This window comes from Danaus plexippus, chromosome 6 (assembly GCF_018135715.1).
Source record: "Danaus plexippus chromosome 6, MEX_DaPlex, whole genome shotgun sequence".
NCBI lineage: Eukaryota > Metazoa > Arthropoda > Insecta > Lepidoptera > Nymphalidae > Danaus > Danaus plexippus.
This window is the reverse complement of record NC_083540.1, coordinates 8,671,741-8,692,798: the sequence shown is the minus strand read 5'-3', so window position 1 is coordinate 8,692,798 and position 21,058 is coordinate 8,671,741. Positions and strand designations below refer to the sequence as shown.

The window sequence follows — 21,058 nt, the reverse complement described above, 5'->3', positions numbered from 1 at the left end:
CTGAAATGACTTATTAAACCGTTACGTTCGTTCGAAAACAACGTTAAAAAGAGATATTCAAAAATATTTAATGAAATCTCGAACTATTATATTGTTTTTTATCAAAATTTTCTCTTCAACTTTCACATTTCAGTAGCAATGGAAAAAAAATAATATGAATAATTACTTCTCAAGTAAACTTCTTATTTAGAAATATAGCTACGTGCGTAGGGATCATATAATATTATCATATATATACACACAATAATAAAAATATATACACACAAGACACAATTTAGCCAAAAAATATGCATTAAGTTCCAAAGGCGTAACCCTATCCATTGCCACTACCACAATATTCAATAACATTACGATGTTTTGAACGAAACCAGTTTCAGTTACAGCAGTCCGTATGTACTAAGAGTGTACATACATACAAACTACAAATTAAAATATAAATAATTTGTAAGTTACGACAAGTTTGCATATCGTTTACATAAAAAAAAACGTAAGTCGAGATTTTGTCTTTTTAAAGACATTAAGAATGAACGAACCAAAATCAATCCTAATTTTTAATAATAAATAAATGAAAAAAACATAGAATTACCCGTCCACAAACGAATAAACTAATGAATGCTGGGTTGATCGTTTCGATAATAGTAGGTACATACAATAATCGTTCACAACAAACAAAGATTACGATTCAACCAGCCTGTCTAGTCGACGGCGGACTATAAACAGCTCAAAGGATTATTTATCCTACATTTATTATAAGGTCATAAAATTATATTAAAACAAGGCTATTATTATTATTCTGTACCGTAGTCCGAAATACATAGAGTCTAAAGTCCAGCTTTATCACGACTAATTGATCAACATACACATTGACTTGGTGACGGACACCCGTAGTAATCTCGTTATCAGCTATTATCGCATATATATACAAAGCTGGCTAGGCGTTCGGTACGTTCGTTTCGCTGTAACAGTAATAGTCATATAATAATTATTTTAAGATTGAAGCAGTTGAGCTAATACTGAAATTAAGGTTTAAGTTGGTGAATATAGAATTGGAAATTCCTATACACGAGCAGGATTGGTACTACGAGTATACTAAGGAAAATTTTGGTTTATTTTATTCGTACGTTCTAAAGAACACTCGTTTTTTTGCTTCATTTCTACTTTACTAGTTAAATATGCATAGATCTGACTCCCAGCAGACGATTTGTGCAACAAAGAGCTATTGTACATGATCTGAATCTTCTGGATATTCCTCTTTGTACAAAGGACAGGAGTTATACAAAGAGAATCAACGTCGCTTCTGACATCTAAGATGCAAAACGGTTTATTAGGAGCGGAAAGTCAGTCAGTCGAAATTGCGAAATCGAAATCTAAGTGTTGAGTTAAATTCATCGTAATCTTAAAGAGAATGTGTTTACTTAATTGGGAAGGAAATTACGAACAAAAACACAGAAGAAAAATAAGCAATAGTTGGCGAAACGATGAAAAATATACTTAAAACTATGACACGGCTTTAATGGAAACAATCATAAATATAATACGGAAAAAGCCGCGTGCTGGACGAGTGAATAAACAAAAAGTTATCAGTTATCAAACACATTATTCGATGGATTTTCTCGAGGCTTGTGGCGAAGAACACACGTTCAGAGCGACACATGTAAGTAACACTGTTTCATTAATATTTTTATATGAAATATGCTATTCACGAATATGTTTAAAAAATTTTATTGCCTCGATTTCGATTAGTATTACAGTTTAATGGCGTCTCTTAAGATATATAAATATCAAGTGATAAATACGAGTATGAAATAAATTGTGTTATAAATAGCTTCTCTTGGTGTTGCAGAATATTTTTGGCATAAATATAAAGACGGGGATTGAAAATAATTACGTAATTTTAGTTAGAAATGAAAATACTCAGCGTTTACAACAGACGAGTTATAATTATTGCTAAAATATTACGTATTGGTTACTTTTTAAGCGCACATTTTAAACTAGCAGTTAGCGGTTTCCTTACATAGAATTTTAGCTTTGCGGGTATTGTACTGTTTTTGTTTTTATTTTAAGGCAAAAATGCCTTTTGTTCAGCTCATCGAACCACGATTAGACATGCTCCTTTTTTGACGCTTGATTAATGAATTAAGAGAAAAAAAAATTACAAACTAATCAAGTAGGTAGTTGTTTTTGTAAAGTTCTCCCGGATCAAGTATGTACAAGTACCTTACTGTGGTCACAGCCAATAATTTGAGATATTCTGTTTAACCACTTTAACTACAAACTATAATATTTACTTATTAATTAAATGAATTTAAAATTGTATGAATATTTCTAGTTTTGTGGTAGTCCTGCCCAAAAATATCAGTTCAAACCGAAAATCGATCCAAATATTCAATTTTGTTTATTAAAAACCGATAAAATTCACATCACCTTCATGTAACAGTCACATTACTATAGAATATGTTTAAAAAAACTCAGTTCAATAATATAGAGGACACAATGACAACATATGACATAATGAGATCTAAGATTTTCGCGAGTTTTATTCATTTAAATGAAACTCGTATTTTTCGGGTAAACTACACATCTCGTCTCCCCGTGATCACGGTTGCTGAAAAGTAACAGAAACGTCGGGATTATGTAGTTTTTTTAAATAATAAAATCCACGTAGTATATCCGAAAAATACTAGTTTCATTTAAATACATATAACATAAACTTATGTCACAACGCCCCAAGATATTATTAGTTAATGTTATATTTCTGTGTCATTCATTGTTTTATCTCGTGAGACTGTTATCTCATTGACTTATTTTTAAACAGCTTCTTATAACTTTAATTAACTTTATAATATTATCTTTGTATTTCTATAAATTGTTAATAGTTTTTTCTTAAAAAATTAAAAAAATATATACGTTTTAAAGGAGTTCATTGTTTACATGTAATATAACTAATAGGCTAACTAACTTTTATGCTAGCATCCGTGAAGCACTTAATTGATAACTCAAATAATATCTATCAACATTTTCTAATCAGCTGATTATCTTACACTGCTGGACTTATATGAATCAAACATAGCTAAGAATCATTGCAAGAAAACTGACTTTCAAATGAAAAAACTGCAATCCAATCGGCCGATCGGCTTAAGGGCTACGATGCCAGATACGGATGTACACAGACATCATACGGATGTACACAGACATCATACGGATGTACACAGAAATAGCATGAAATTTACCTACCCCTCTTTTTGCGACACGGTTACAAAATAATAAAAAATACAATAGGTGGCTAGTTAACTTTGTCATGGAAATTCCTTTCTTTTAACCGTTGGCTTTGTGAAAAAAGAGTTCTTGGCACACTTCAACTAAAATAAAATATTTTTTTAGCTTTATGTTAGAAGGATATTTTTATGTTTGAATGAGAGATACAAAAATACATTGAAATAGTCGAGTAAAAAAATACAAAACATTTAACACCGGAAAATATAGCGATAAATAGTTGAAAAAACATTAGAAGTAAATAGAATAAGTGCGGTATGATTTCACAAAACACAATGTATATTAAAAAAAGCTTTTACATATTATAATTCCTAAAAAAAGGCTTAATTAATAAAATCTTGTCTTTAAAAATTTAACTTACGTTAATTATTGAAAGATGGAAATGACAGTATAGATCGTAGTGTTAAGTAGTAGTGCTAATTTTAATTGAACTATAAGACTACTAAATATATATAAAAAAAATATAAACAAGATATTTGTGGAAATTAAAGACTGAACACAAGATTTATATCACCAATCTCAATCACCACAGGTCTAATAAGTGAGGATACAAATACTTCATGATGTATGGCATCGTTATGTTGGCCTTTGCTTCTTTGACAAACGTATTTTCATTACTCTGTTACTAGCTGTAATACGACATGCAATAAATGAACAAAAAAATACGGCGTTGCTACAAACATTTCCTTTAAGTACCCCGAGGATTTTTATCAGTACTAAGAGTTTCAGGAGTTACACACCTTAATAAAACAATGTTATCTATCAATTTGCAAGTATTAAAATCGTTGTCAGAGGTAAATAAAATACGGTGATTTCAACGGGGATAAATGATTTCGTTTATTGTATGAAAAAAAAAAATATTTTTTTACCAAACTATAACTGTAAGTTAAAATATCATTTTATGAATCACAATAGTTATTTGATTTTTTGTTCTTAAAGACGTAAAACGTATTATAACTAATTAAAAAATTTTAATGCAATCCAAAGTCACTCATTCGTCATTAGAGTTAAGTGAAACAGATAAGTAAGGTGTTACACAAGGACAAAGTTGAATACCTTATTATCCCTTATTTTATCAACAAATATTTTTAGCCACAATCATTATTTAATTTTAAGTATCGATAAGTAAGAAGTATTGAATATCAATATATAATTATTAAAATCTACTCTCGTGAAAGGAAGAAGACGTGATTTTTTTATTAATTTTATAGTCATAGAAAGTGCTTTTAAAGTTTTCTTACTAGCTTTTGCCAGTTGAATTGAACTTTGGTTGAATTGTAACTGGAACGTTATAGCGCCCAGGGTGTTCCTAAGTTGGACGCCTAACGGCATTTATAACAATTTTATAGTTGTTATCGCCATCTTGAGGAAGAGCTTCCAATGCCGATTTAAATCTCCATACATACGAATTAACCTGATGCAACATGTTCAGAAGTTGTGAAATGAGTTCGGTATTTAAATTAGAAAAATATTGATTTTTTATATTCGACTGTTCGTTGTAGTCGGATAGAAAATATATTTGAAGAAATTTAGGTTGGTCTTCAGGCAAAAGGGACCCTACCAAATCGTAAAGCTGACCTTGTATCTTTAAATTAGACATGAAAACAACTTCTGGGATTTTTTGAGCACCAAAGGATATCATATATATATCGTTGTAGATTAGTTTCAGCTTCTCAGGATAACGCATGTTGTTCTCGGTCAATGGTACGCCTTAGCTATCGTTGAGAAGAGCTTTGAGACGCCCGTGATGTAGCTCGTCTCGTTGAGTCAGATACTAATCACATCTCTCTCTTTGGAGAGCTTTCATTGGCTCGAAAAGTTGAGGCACTAACTCTCATAGAGTTTACCCCGTGGTACTCTTTCCTCTGCCGATTCTTGAAAACTCGTAATTCTCATTTCCTTAATTTGATTCGAAGTTCGAGATAAAGACAATCGTTTTTTAGGTGCCATTGTGTATTTTATTTTTAATCGACGGTAACTGCAACGCTGACAGTACCTAACAAAATAATAAGTGAGGTGCTAATCTACGTCAGAGTTCCTAACTATAGCGACCTTACAATTAAAATCTAAGTGCCTATTTAAACTAAAATATTCTAATAGAATTATACCCAGAAATATGTACAACTTACAACAGAAATAGAAATGAAAATAAAGCTGAAACGCATATGCAATACTATCTACCTTTACCTAGTTCACTTAAAAATAAATACATATAACTACTATAATTCATAAAAGTACCTACGCTTTTACCTATTCAATACAAAAAAAAATTAACATAAAGTAGCCAAAACTAACCTATCGGTAATCAAAAAGCTATGCGTACTACTGCTACGTCTATTACTACTTCACGTAATAAGAAATAAAATGGAAACTTTTAATAATTTGGAATTTGAAAGAATATTTAAACACTACCAAATCAACTAATACCTATTATATAAAAATCACTCTGATAAGCACAGTTTATAATATCAATTATTGTCTGTGAATAAAGTCGAACGCTCTGAACGCATCAACAGCCAAATTGAATGAAGCTCGCTCTCGCCTCCCGGCTTTTATACCCTACTGCCGAGAGCAGCGTCGAGTGCCGTAACCGTTATGCGAAAATAATCCTTGTAGCGTGATTCAGTATTCACGCGCGATGGCTTATTAGCGTATTTCATGTACAATTTTTGTGTGTCTATGCCGATTTCTATGATACTTTTTTTATTAAATAGGTAGTAATATTTTTTTTTAATGAGGGATGAGTGAGAGTATTATAAAAGTAAGAACAAACAAATATAATCAGTAGAACTTCGAACAACTAAGCTACCGGGAGTTACACGTGTTATTGTGTGTCAACCATAAAAGATAGACATATGCTGTTATGGGATATTTTTTAAATAATTTTATGTAAAATATTTCCGTCAGACGTGATTTCTACGTAGCTTTAACCATTAAGGCTACACACGCGACGGAAGCTTAAAAAATTAAGTAATTTCTCCCGTTTTCCCAACATTTCCGTTCACTGCTCTCATCCTATTGATTGTAGCGTGACGAAAAGTATACTATAACCTGCCTAAGAGTATGAAAAATAATTTTACCAAATATCATCAATATCCGTCAAGTAGTTTTTGTTCCTATAACGAACATACAGACAGACAGAAAAAAAAATTACTGACTGCATTTTTAGCATCAGTAACGATCACTTATCACCTAATTTAATTATAATCGGAAGGAAAAGAAAAAAATATTCTTTTTAAAATGTATTTATCTTCCAACTTGGTTGGTTGGTTGTTATAAATGTGGCCTTCATCCGTACAATCTTCTATCTTAACAACCTTTTTGACACAAGTGTCATAAGTCACGTCAGTTGTCAATTACATAATCTTAGTTGAATAATTACTTATAAAATATATTGTTAAACATTTTTTTTAATTTTAAAATTACATGACAATATATTTAATATTATTTTAAAAGAGACATTTTTGATTTATCTAAAATTCTCTTTTGTCAGATATATGTAAATAAAATCCATATTACAAATTTAAGGCAATATAAAATATAACTAGTTTGATTACAAGCGCTGTTGGTAAAGTCAAGAATGTCATTATATTTAGGGTTATCATGGAAGTATTGAGATAAAATTACAACACGACTTCGGTCCATAGCCCCATCAATATTTTAAAACAAACTTCTGAGTTAACGTAAAAATACGACAGTTCGTGAACAAAGAAACGTTTATTTTGAAGCTCACAAAATATCAAAATTCATAGCGTGTTCTTAGTTGCCTTAAATTTAGCAAGTCATAACATTTTGTACTGGAAGTATAGCGAAAATTGTAAAAAAATTGCAGATATTAACTGGTCGTATTTAAATTATTCGTCTCCCTTTATGTTGAAGTCTGACTCATAAATACATTTTATTCTGTATCTTTGTTCCCAAACTAAAATCCGCCATAAAATAAATTAAAAAAAATGGTATTCAACAGCTCAATTCCCTTTCCTATAGTCAATATAAACTCATTTACTAAACCGAGTGTTCCTATAAACTTTAACATCTCATAGTGCAATCGAATAATTCCAGAAATTTCCACACGATTTCGACATTTCTTGTGCGCTTTAAGACATTTTTATACATTATAGTTTTGCTGTTTTCTATACTGTGGAACTCACTGAGTTATAATCAATATCAAATATTTATATTTACATCCCTAAAACTGGTTGATTCGTCCATAAATCGGTTTAAAAAAAAAACATGTAAATGTTCTGGATTTGTTCTCTGTGCGAATGCCATTCTATTTATGCAGTAATCTTATCAAATTTAATTTTGCGCCATGCACCTACATAATCATTTTCATATATAGAAATCAATTTTATATATAGAAACTTATTACGTAAACAAACGAACCATTTTAATAAAACCATACTTGAAATATTCCATTTAATTAAAAAAAAAAACTTTGTAATCTATGCTCTAAAAGAACTTTTGGTCTCAAAGATTAAAAATCTAAGATAATTTCATGTAAATATTTCGCTAAAACTTCTATTTACTTAAAAAAAAAACAGTTGTCATTTCTAAATAACATTTTTTTCGGTTTATTTTTCTCTTCGATATCCTAGAAGCAACAGGTTCGATTCTGCCTCAACACAGGTAACAAACTGGCGTCCATTATAGTCTGTGACACATGCCCTCGCTCAGTTTTTGTAGCGTATTCCTTAGGAAACTACACGGAGTTTTTGAATGAATTAAAACTTTTAAGCTTTTCCATCATTGGAAAGTCTCAACAGAATTTTTTCTGTAATTTTTTTTATAAAAGACATACTAACATCCATTCATAATATTATAATATTTTATTAAACATGTAAACTTCATTCATACCGTTTCATGAAAAAGGTTAAGTAATGAATTCTCATGTTCATCTGTTCATTTTCAATGACAGATTTGATGAATGAATGAAATTAAAGGCATTAACTAGTAAACAATTATATTAAAAATATGGACAACTCTCACATCGGAAGAATACATATATCAGGCCTAATGTCCATGAATGTAATTCATAAAATATCCGCAGGGATTTTCAAGGAGCTCTACAAGTCGTGTTCGACTTACTATGGACTTTGATAAAGGTCAACTATTTGACGGTGGTCGGCATGTGGCGAACCATAATGCCACCAGATCCAAAGGATGTACGGGAAGAAGTCGTTCTCGTAAGTACTGTCAAATTAAAGGATTTTCTTTGTATGAGAAGGTTTTGGAATACCTACTTTTTACAGAATAGAAAATGGTAACCAAAAACCCATTAAGTGACTATGTAACTTGTTTTTTTTTTACTTCTTTTGTAAAATATAAAATAAGTGATAATTGCATTGAATCTTAAATGAAATCAGCGACTACAACTAATGTTTGATTAGATTTTTATGAGAATAATCAATAATATCGTCTCCTCGTTACACAGACATCAATACCGAAAAATGATTACTGGACATCCTTTCCTTAGAGTTACAAATTGATACGTCATACTTATAGCAAATCTATTGAATCGTCTTTTTGGTGTTTCAGATCACGGGTACCGGTCATGGCATCGGTCGTGAGATGGCGCTGCGGTTCGCAAGACTCGGAGCTACCCTGGTGTGTGTCGACATCAACGCCTCCACCAACGAGGAAACCGTCAGGATCATCAAACAGGAGAAGAATAAGGCATTCAGTTATCAGTACGTGGAATAGTTGGATAGCTTTACCTCCACATTTAAATCTTCTAGAACTTTCTCTTCATATTTTTTGTTTATAAAGAAACATGAAATACAGTGAAACTTATTAAATGGGACCTGGATAAGTAAGAAACCTCCATAACTGTAAATCATGCCCAGGTTTCACATTTTTGGACTGAATGAGATCTAAGACTTTCGCGAGTATTTATTTAAATGAAACTAATATTTTTCGGATATGACTACACGCATTTTGTTATTTTAAAAAGTATACACTCCCGACCTTTCCCGATGATCATTCACATCTCGTCTTCCGCTCTCATTGTCATTTCCAATGATATATATTCGTAAACTCAATGTCCCTCAGATGTATTCCATGTAGCATTTGAAAATCTCGAATTTTACAGCAAAAAAATTTCAAGATAAACCTATAAAAGTATAAAATACGTTTCTACTAATTACATATTCAGGTGTGACGTCACCGATCGCGCTGCTGTGATGCAAATGGCTGAAAAAATCCGTCATGAAGTTGGCGAGGTGTCGATCCTCGTGAACAACGCTGGGATCATGCCTTGCAAGCCGCTCCTTAACCAGACGGAGAAAGAAATAAGACTGATGAACGACATCAACGTCAACGCTAACCTATGGGTGAGCGCAGATAACTTTACACCCAAGACGAAATTAAAGAAAGTTATGAAGACAACGAACGTGACTAATATTCATATCTATCTAAATATTTTCCTTGTTTTTAAAGTAAATATGAATTGTTTCTATATGAGTCAACATAATTCATCATAGTTTACGAGTATTTTTTGTGACACATCAGATTTGTCGAATAATTATTGAAAATTTTCCTCGCATTGGACAAACATTCTGGCGAATGTCTCATCTGATACATTTAAACTGAAGATTGTGGTATCTGGCATCTGCGACCTGTTTGAGGAGTTATGGCTCGTTCGAGTTCTTTTTACGAAATTACCAAATATGCTAACAGAACAATTAATTGTTATTTTCTAAACCGTTTCAATAAAAAGAAAATTTTCGTAAAAATGCTTATGCATACAAGAAGTTGATTTATACATACAACAATATTGATTTGATATTTTTTTTGTTCTCATAACCTTTGAGTTCTGTTTAATATCAAGTTGACCGTTTTGTTCAGATGATCCAAGCTTTTCTTCCATCAATGATGGAGAGGAACCACGGTCATATAGTGGCGATGTCCTCTATGGCGGGGCTGATGGGACTTCGCAACCTGGTTCCGTACTGTGGGTCAAAGTACGCCGTCAGAGGCATCATGGAGGCATTGGCGATTGAACTCAAAGAGGATCCAAGAGAGTTTAGCGGGGTAAGTTAGTTTGATATAAAAACTGCGATAGTTATATAAATAGAAAAACTATAAGGTGAATACATTCAACTATGTCTTAAAATGACCTGTAACTATTAATGTAAAGAGGTTTTTATCGTCACAATTAAACTGACTGTAGGTTTATATTTTTTGAACGGGTATGATACCATTATCCAATTTCACTAATTTATTGTAAGTGCTAACGAACCAACGGACAAATAGCCTTTTTTTATTTTGAAATCATTCAATAATATGTGTATATATTTTCGTCATAATTCAACTAAACAGTATTTTGCAAAAGCTATAAAATGATCACGGTTAGTGTGAAAGAACCGAAATGTCGGGATTATGTGGTTATAAAAAAATAAAAAAGGCGTAGTATGCAAAAATATTAGTTTCGTTTAAATGAGTGCAATCGAAAATCTTAAGTAACATTATAGAAATACGGTTAGTTTAGACAGTGGCCGGTATACATAAGACGTCTAAATACATAGGCCATAGCTATTACTTCTCGATTAGGTTACTATATTAATATTATGGCAAAATAATCTATACTCATTTATATTTTTTAGTTCGTCACTAACATTTCAAATAGCGATTACACTTTGAAATGGGATCATTTACATTAGACATATAAAAATGAACCAGTCGTTATCTCAGCGAGCGATATGCATATTTTTATTAACGTTTTATATCATAGTTTTATTTAAAGTGCCATAAATTATCCTTCTTGTACGGACTCATACACCCACATATACACATTGAGTTAGCATTTACGACGCATAACACTAGACGTTTGTACCAAATATTTATCAGATATTAGATAATTGACTTTCATTATCAAGTGTTTATCATTTGCAAAAACTGTCAGAACGTTGAACTTTTTATTGTTTAGTGTGAAAGGTAATAATAATATTGTTGGATAGTCGTTATCAATAGTCCTTCATATGTTATCGTTATCTAGATTATAACTGTGGAGCCTTGGTTGGTAAACTTTACATGTTCTTGTATGTTATATTCAATACCCTCGAAACTGAAACGTCTTTGACTAATCCGTGCCCGCACAATTCTCCCAAAATTGTATATTTCTTTTATTGCAATGAGATCTAAGACTTGTGGATGGAAATGGAACTAATATTTTTCGGAATACTATTATTAATTGGCTTATTCTATTACTTTAACTACATACTCCCGACGTTTCGGTTACTTTGCAGCGACCGTGATCACTTCTCGTCCGCCCGTGTTAGTTAGTTAGTTTCTTTTATTGTCTAAATAAATTTCTAAATATATGAATTTGTTTTAGATTAAATTCACAACGATATGTCCATACATGGTTGACACTGGGTTATGCAAGAAACCCCGCATCCGGTTCCCTAGTCTGATGAAGGTGGTGTCTGCTAGTGAGACCGCTGACTTGATCGTTGACGCTGTAAGGAGAGACATCTTGGAGATCACCGTCCCACAGGAACTACACTTCATGAACAGAGTTAGTATCTCTATGTAATATTAACATCAACTGCCCACAGTAATCCTCACAAGAAGCCTTTAATGTGTCTAGTTGTGCATTACTTTTGATCTTCTTAACAGTTTGATCAACAGCTCACTATAAATCAATTCAATGCAAGAAAGAAAACTGTTGAGCTATTCGACATTGGAATATACCATAACCTTCCCATACAAATAATTTCTCCCCATCTCCCCATATAAATAGGTAACTTTTCCATTATATCTCGATTCATTTATTTTCAGTACATTTATCGTTTCCTACCGTTCCCCGCTGCCGTCGCTTGGAACGAGTTCTTCAACACGGGCGTCGACTCCCACGAATGATGCAGCATTTAATTGAACCTAAATGTATTTTAACCGTTTGTGAGATAAAATATCTTATAACACAATAAATCTGACAAGATGGAATTAAATTCAGATATTTAAAAAGAAATATATATATATATAAAAATCATTTGAAAATTGCAAAAAAAAGTAAATTAGGTATAACATTTTTTAATTTTTGTTTGGAGTATGTTTTCAAATAAAACGGCATATTTATTACATATTAGCATTGTTAAGGTGTGTGTTTTTTTGTATGTAAATAAAACAATTTTTCTGTTTATTTATATAATAATGTTATTATTTCTTTAAATACAATAAAATAACTAATAAAGATATACATATACATGTCGTTTTAACTATCATTCTTCCCGTTCCATCCCAACGCGTCTATTTTCAACGAACTAAAAACAATAAAAAATCCGCCCAGTTAAGGAATCCAAAGATATATAATATTTTTATTATTATTATTGAAAGTACATAATAATCATAAATAATATGAAATCATCGCACGAACTTTAATGCACGGAATAAAAAAGATATGTTTACGTGGATTCATTAAAGGCTCGGTGGCTGACGTACAATTTATAGTTCCATTAAATGACAAGAAAAAAAACAATTTTTTTTATGCTAAAAGGGCCAACCGAGCAGACGGCCTACCTGGTGGAGGTAGTGCAATCGCCCATGGCCATCCACAACATAGTTTTGCGGATATGTTGCCACCCTTGATTAGGGTGAGGGGGAGGAAAATTGGGAAAGGGAGGGAAAAGGGAATCGCCAACCGGCTCTCTCACTCATCGGACGAAACGCAGCCATTAAAGACTGCTTCACGCCGATCTTCTGTGAGAGGGTGGTACTTCCCCGGTCGAGCCGGCCCGTGTTCCACAGTAGTAACTTGACCACAGCTAGGCTCTACCACCTGCACTCTTAAGGAGTTTATTATTTTACCTATATGAGTACGGCGGGTGATCGCTGCACACTTATAGCCTCAACAGTTACAATTGTTTCTTGTCTCAAACTAAACACAGGCTGTTTTCGCTTTTTCATTCATAAATTCTCGCAATATCAATGAAAACCGTTCAAAACCTTGTAGGTGTTGTAATGAGTTCTACGTTTTCAGACTTATGGCAAGTTTAAAAATTCCATATCAATGCCAGGTATGCATTCTCACTTACGGTGACAAATGATAATATCTCTGCCATAGTTAGTTATCACTAAACATTCATTGCTTAAGATAGATGTATTTTACTTATATAATTATTTACTACATATTATATTCTTGCAGTTCTTTAAACTTAGATCAAAAATTAAGAGTCCCTTAAATTATTTAGTGTTTAAATTTTTTAGGAAGGCAGCCGCGTGTCGTTTTGAGGGTAGACATTGTCCAAATGCTTCTAACAAAAGCGGTTCTTGCTTCACGGCTTGTCTGGTCAAGGACACATACATAGTTAATATTATATAAACAAACAAAATTTAAAATTAAAATTTCTATAAGATCTTCCGCAAAACATCGTTAATTAGCGTAAATTATTCCTGAAGAACATTAACTCAGTAATTCATTCAAATGAAACTAATTTAATATCTCCATACATGTCTTTCATCTCGGTTGCTGCAAAGGAACCGCAACGTCGGGATTATGTAGACATAAAATAATTTAAAAACGCCCAGTGTCCGAAGAAATAAGATCCGTTTAAGTGAGTACACCCCAAAATGTTGTATTGAATATGTTATGTGTTCATATCTGGTCACCTGTAATCCTGCAGTGATAGTTTTCCGTCGTGATCTCCGTCCATCTTCCTGAGGACCAGCTCCACCAGCTCCCTCACACCCTCGTCGGGATCCTCGTCCCCTGGTTGCTTCAGAAGAGAGTTCCTAGTGGTCATACGGAAAATAGTCATAAAATAGACTAAACTTTTTGATTCACACTTCACTGCTTCTAATTTATAATCTTATCTTATTATTACATCGGACTTTTTAGTATTCTTATTAAAGTAAATAACTATTGTTCCCCCAGACGTAGTAAAGCCGTCAAAATTATATTATATTTTTATAACGTCGTAGTCTAAGAGCCACGGTCATATCACAGACCCTTTATATTAATTATAAGGATATTAAAATGTCTTTTCAACCAATAATGAAAGTATTAAATTTAAGAGCCAACAGCAAGGATAGAGAATTCATATTGGTCCTGCGAAACTTAACTTCGCTACAGAATTTAATGAGTAAGTCACCGATTTCTTTCTTTTGCTTATTTTGGAAATGTCTATGGCGTTTTAAGCCATAAATGTGTTATAAACCAATCTCAAAATTATTGGGCACTTTAATTTTGGATGTCAAATATCAAATATTTTTAGTTCACCGCGAGTATTACATTAATAAGACCCGCACGATTGGGTATTAAACTAGCTTTGCCCGCGGGTTTGATCGGTCGGGGTAGTTATTAATAGGAATAAAATAAAATTAGTAAACGAAAAAGCCTAATGCACTGCTAACTAACTAGCTGTTAATTTAATTGTTCAAACAAACACACAAATTAGTATAATTTCTGGATATAGGTTACTTCAAAAGTATGAACATTTCATCCTTAGTTATAAAACCGTCTCCGTTCAAGTCATATACAGAGAAACAGTGATGTCGTCTTTCTTCATCGGAGCCCCTCAGTAGGACGCTGAGGCCCCTCGCCCAGGCCTCGAACTTAAGGGCCCCCTCTCCCCCATTGGCCCCCCTCTCCCAAGTCAGCCAGACACGGTCCATGACCACGTCTTCCGTTACCAGGTCGAAGGTATTATGCATTACGTCTCTGAACGTATTTAAATCTATTCCCTGAAAAAAAATCAACATATGCAGGTTCAAATAAGAAATTCTCTATATAATAAATATTTGATGAAAACTAAATGTTGAATATTATCACGTGTTTTTTAGGTTAAGATCTCGGAGTTTTTTAGGTTAAGATTTCGCTTTATTCATACACATTAAATGGAAATCAGTCGGGCTACGACAGAAAACATTCGAATACGCGGAATATGTCATACGTTAACGTTTTACGACTAGACGACGGAATTATTTTATTTCATAGGGTCCCCTGTATCACGCTACTATTCCACTATAAGCATATATACGATAAGACATTCGTAAAACTTATTTCTAAAACATAGGACATTTTCGTTTCACCAGACATTTATTAATACCTCCGACACATTTTTCGTTCATGAATATGTAAGATGAACAAACAATTGTAGCGTTATTTAAAAAACATCATAAAACATACTAGTGTTTCTTCAGATGTATTTTCCTCGTAATATAGATATGAAAAAAAAAATTGTCAAATTTTTTCATAGTAGTTTTTTGTCTGCTTTTAAGGGTAAATTGTATATCAGACATTAAATTTCTTAGTTATATGGAGTTCGTTGCGTACATTCAGTCTGTGATATATATTTTTTTGTATGGACTTCCTCATTGTAAAAGTGACACGCGAGTTAGGACTTTATATTAAATACTTATATCAGATATTTCAGAAATCGAATAAAATGAATTATTTCATTTTTTTTTTAAATGGCCTTCATGCGTCCTAAGACGTGCACAGTATATTCTGCCAGTGTCGTGTAGAATGAAGGAGATACGAAACATTTTCATTGAACGTAAATATATTATAACAGTCACAAACTTGGACTAATAATTATGTCTACCCATAATGATCCTGTCAAGTTGACACTTCAAAACACATTACGGAATAAGTCATAGCATAAAAAAACATACTAAATTGCCTTCGTAGCTCTGTGTTGCGTGCGTTCAAATCATGTTCATTACATTCGACCAAAATTTACGATCGTTAATCTTTTGGAAACATCATAGAAAGAAAATCGCCTATCACAATAAAACATGTAGAAACACCGAGCTGGTAACCGTTTAATCACATGACACAAGTACCCACATCTGTTGCTGTGTATCCTGTGGTCAATATAATGAGATTATTATATATGTACAATTTTTATTCTTAATCATTATTTTAGTCCTCATCCGATACGTAGCTTTAATGTTATAACTATATCCGAACAATAAATAGTATGCTTAACTTCCGTCTAAGTCCGAGTTTTGACTTTAAATTATACGAAAATAAGTTACAGTGAAAGTTCTTTATTCATATTATACATATAACTTACGTCAATTTTAGTGGCCGGTTGTCCGATGACGCTTGCAGGTGCAGCGCTCTGGGATGCGGTCACCAGTTTCCTGTACATCGTGAACAACGCTTCCAGCTCATTCCTACAACATAATGCTGTGGACTAGGATCTATACAAGACAACCAGAAGGATATCTGACTGTGTACTACAAGTTTGTATCACCTACATACGGACCGTTACACGTTTTTAATTCATAAAACCTAGGTTATTGAATGGGTACATAGTGTCGGTGCCAATTGTGTTAAACCTACAGTACTTATTGCAAATTAACTCGATTTAGAAAAAGTACTTCAGGTGTTTTTAAAAAATACTCTACCTAACTAATAATAAATAACTCTTTAGACAGCGACACTTATCCGTTATAATGTTTGACAAAAACGTTCAAAGTACATTGATACTGTCTGGAAAAGTATTGTCATTTCGCTTATTTTTTTTTAACACTGTCTGTAATGGTTCAATATACTCAGCTGTTTATTTATTAATTAGTAAAGATATAAAACCTCCACGTTCGATTTTCATGACACAGAGTCTCTTTCTAACTAATTTTCATCTTTATAGATTTTGAACATTGCGTCGCAAGGGATAAATTATTGTGGGCTATTTAATAATTTCCTCATTTTATTTTGAACTACCGTTTGTAACACTTTATTAGTGACTACAGCAATGAAAACAAATTTTACAAATCACACCCTGTTTTGTTTTTTTCACAAGAAATTGAATTTTAAAAGTAACGAGTACATTTTGCAGTGTTAAGAGAGGATCCGTGTTACACTCACTTGTTGAAATGAGTATTTCTACACAACGAATCAAGCGTCTTTTCTTTGAGTTGTCTACACGGCATTTTATACTCGTGAACGTACAAGTGCGTACGTGAGCCGTCCGAACGCGATGGGACTGATGTTTTAACTGGCTAGGATGTAAACATTGTAACTTTATTGCACCCTTACTACGAGTGTCCATTGTTAACTACCAAACTGACAGTTAACCGTTTTCTATACACAAACCGCTTTTAACTTTTAATAAAGTAAATCTGACACGCGCTAACATTTAACTTATTGTAAGGTGATTATCATAATTTTTTTCGCATTATTTCAAAATATTTAACCTATCTTTAAAATATCTATAAATGTTAAAATTAAATTCTTAATTTAGATTTAAACTATAGAAATAAATCTTTATGAGTGACCTGGAGAAGTTTTGATAACGTGAAGCGGAGAACTAAATTAATTTTAAAATTTTCGCCTTAAGCTAATAGAGATTAGCTTTAATTAATACAGATTACGGAATAAAATACAATCTAACTTATATTTTTTAATTATTTTTTTCTATCTGTGACAAAAAAAGAATTGAAAATCGACTTCATAAAATATTTAAACTAAAATTAAATATTTCGTTTAAGAAAAAGTATGTAAATATGTACATTAAAATCCTTATTTTAGAACGAACATTTTTAAAAAAGGCCTAAGGTTGGGAGGGAAACATATTATATTTTGTTATCCCCATCATTTCAAAAGAATTTCATAGTAAATATTTGGAAATAATTTTTTTTTTTTTTGTAACATTTATTGCAACTAATTATAATATGCATATATTCAATATTTTTCATCACCCACAAGATAATTCAGATACGATACTGACTTTGTACCTTTGCCCAAACACGCAAGGAATGCATTCTACTTTCTACTATCAAAACCTGTTTACCTAATAAAATAACAAATAAAAATTAAATATAACTTTTTCTAGTTGGGGTTGGAATTTAAAAATCATATTTTTATTTAAATTACTACCGAAATCTTTTCAATTTTCAATTCATTTGGAAAATAGTTTTAATAGTATGCTTTAATAATTCTGTATTGATTGCGGTCTTCGTCTCGTGCTAGAGACCGGAAGTGTAAATAAATGTAACTAAATTTATTTGCCACAATATCTTTAACATAATAGCTATATGTGATCAACCGTCAACTATGTCCATAGCACTAACCACTTTCTTTGTAATCAAGGCCATATTAATGGTTATGAGATATATAATGTATATGTATAAAAAGTTTAAAATTTAAAAAACGAAACTATGAAATTTTTTTTTTTTTTTTTGAGTTTAAATGTAACTTGTTTTATCTACAGAGAAAAAATGCCGTTTCAGTATTAATTTTTTGTATTATTATATTTTGCATTTTTCTATTATTCTGTAAATATATATCAGAAAATCAATATAAAAACTACAAACATATGAAAAGTTAAATTTACAAATACTTATTTAACAGATGTAAACTAACATGTCTATACGTTTGTACTATCCACCATCGCGTCGTAGAAATGATTTTCTGATACGTGACAAAAGTTACTACTGGAATCTTTATATTTTTTACAAAAGCGATCTTCTTATCCAAAGTAAATAACATTGTCTTCATCTTTCATTGTGATTTCAGACTTAGTCTATAAGAGTGCTATATAAAAATACTATTATTCTGATAATAAAGCCTGTACGGCTAAATGATTATGCGTGCTTTGATATTATGTCAATTGGAAACGACTGAATAGATTTAAATTGAACTATTATTGAATCAGAATAAAATAAAGATATTTTTACCAAAATATCATACGGTTACCAAAGGATCATGGCAAAACAGTTGTATAACATATAAAGTTTCTCGACATAGACGACAGGTGGCGCTGCCATTAAGCCGTATCTATTTATTTTCTGTATCTTTGTACCAATTCTCAAATAAAAAGTTGGAAGGCGAGCAAAAGTTAATGCAATTGTAATTACTTATCAAACTTTGTAGCTCTCAGTAGCGTTTCAGACAAGCCCGGTTGTATCTTATGTCCGGGTAACACTTCTTTTGTCCTGTTTCGTTGTGGTGTTTTACGGTTGGCAGCAGACTTGCTCGCGCTGAGGAAGATCCTCACCCCACGCATGGCGATAGCGCTGGCAGCCATACTGATCTGACCATGATTGTTCTTCTTGTTTGACATCGTCTGAAGGAAATTATAAAAGCATTGAATGATTCTTACACACAAAACAACTTTATAGCTGCGGTAATTATGTTTTTTTAGTAATAAATAATGTGCTCACAGATTACTATAAAATAAAGAGCTATGAAATTTAGAGATGGAAGTTTTCCAGGAAAATTTATTCATTGTTTAATTGTTTCGCAGACGTTGGTTTGATGTTAATAGCAGTTTTCATCCCTGTGATTTAGATTTAAAGATCGACTACTCCCAGATAATAACAAATGATACTGTGTCGTGGTCCTAAAACTAGCAGAAAGCATAACTGTATAGATATAGGAAGTGAAACATTGAGATTCTTGATCTATACATTTGATATGAGCGTCTAAGTGTTACAGCTGTAACTCGCTGACATCTCGTGACAGTTCAGACCTATATACTCCAGCCGACCGGCCTAAATTTGTAACAAACTCTTGCAAAACTTCGATAACTATTTAAAAATTACTGTTTCACTACATTCGTTACTACTAATTCGTTACGAACAGGGTACTAATAGTTGTAGACAGTAGATACAATCGCTGTAACTGTCTCAACTTTTATTGCAAAATAATTAAGTATAGATGAAACACAAAACTAATCTAATACAAATTGAACTTTTGCAATTAACTGTACCTATTAGTGGCGAGTGGTGCGAGGTACGGCTTGTGGTGCCGAGACACAGATGTCAGTTTATTGATCGGTATATATATATATTATTAATAAATAAATTATAAACGGAATTGAAAAATAAATTAAAAATATATGTAATACATTTAACTGTAGTTTTGTTTAACAAATAGAATAGACATATATAGCTAGTCTCTCATAATAATATCACACCTGGACGGAAGAAACCCCGGGTCTTATATTCATTGATTATTTATTTAAAAGTCATGATTTTATTTTAATTACATATTTACGCAGATTATTAATTTTTTTATTTATTTATTATTGTTTATCTGTTTTTAAATTATAAGAATGGTCTAAATAGGATCTTTGTGTGCTAAAAATAACAAGGAAATATACATCTGTATAACACAACTAATGTTATAAATGTTGAAGTTTGTGACGATGTTTTCTTTTCCGGGATGTTTATGTATGCAATGACCTTCTGTCCTGCATCAGCCTAAGTCTGTTATGAGGGGTTGAGCGTGTTTCATTAGCATGGCGACCAGGGAGGCCCTGCAACTGCCAGTCGGATCGGTGGCCCTTCCGTACCCCGCACCAGAGACACTTAAAACTCGACTCTCAGTTCAGACCAAAGGCAATGCTCTTTGTCAGGATGGTTATTGAACCGTCATCATCCTTCCATCCTTCCCTTTATCTCAAGACCGGCAACGCATCCGCAACACCATGTTGCAGATGTCCATGGGAGACAATCTTATTTTTACATAAATAGAAAAAAAATACTATTTAAATATCCAATATATTTCCATTGCTCTGCCAAAACCTGTAATATTTGTAGCATTTAACAAAACTTAAAAAAATACTGAGTTAAAAGCTATCACTCAAACGACATAATGATTCTTAATTTTAAAATCAAATACGTAATTGTTCCGAATGACGTAATTCGTTAATAAATGTACATAAGGTATCAACAACATACAGATAATTAGTGTCTGTAATAATATAATTCGTAACATGTTTAAACATCTGTATATGGACTGCCTTTAAATTGAACATTTTCTTAATCTTCTTTAGAGCATATTAAATAATAGTTGAATTTAATTGAGTTACCTAATTCATTCAATGCCGGA

The 21,058-nt window shown here is 32.1% G+C and overlaps 2 protein-coding genes across 3 annotated transcripts; one reads left to right on the top strand and one right to left on the bottom strand.

Annotated features, from left to right (window-relative positions):
* Nucleotides 1-1,511: 1,511 nt before the first annotated feature.
* LOC116779163 (short-chain dehydrogenase/reductase family 16C member 6) lies at nt 1,512-12,478 on the top strand. 2 transcript variants are annotated; one of them, XM_032673344.2, is made up of 7 exons: nt 1,512-1,654; nt 8,324-8,459; nt 8,812-8,963; nt 9,428-9,605; nt 10,120-10,305; nt 11,609-11,791; nt 12,055-12,478. In XM_032673344.2, coding segments are annotated over exons 1-7 (918 nt in total). In that variant the 5' UTR covers nt 1,512-1,652; the 3' UTR covers nt 12,136-12,478. The 2 variants fall into 2 exon arrangements, with proteins under 2 accessions (XP_032529235.2, XP_061385899.1); XM_061529915.1 differs by lacking the exon at nt 1,512-1,654 and adding an exon at nt 7,878-7,902.
* On the bottom strand, nt 12,404-19,286 carry LOC116779028 (calaxin). Its single transcript, XM_061529916.1, has 5 exons — nt 19,081-19,286; nt 16,293-16,395; nt 14,693-14,955; nt 13,882-14,004; nt 12,404-13,558 (listed from the first exon to the last, which is right to left on the bottom strand). The coding sequence occupies exons 1-5, from the start codon at nt 19,284-19,286 to the stop codon at nt 13,456-13,458; spliced, it is 798 nt and encodes a 265-aa protein (XP_061385900.1). The 3' UTR covers nt 12,404-13,455.
* Nucleotides 19,287-21,058: the final 1,772 nt, after the last annotated feature.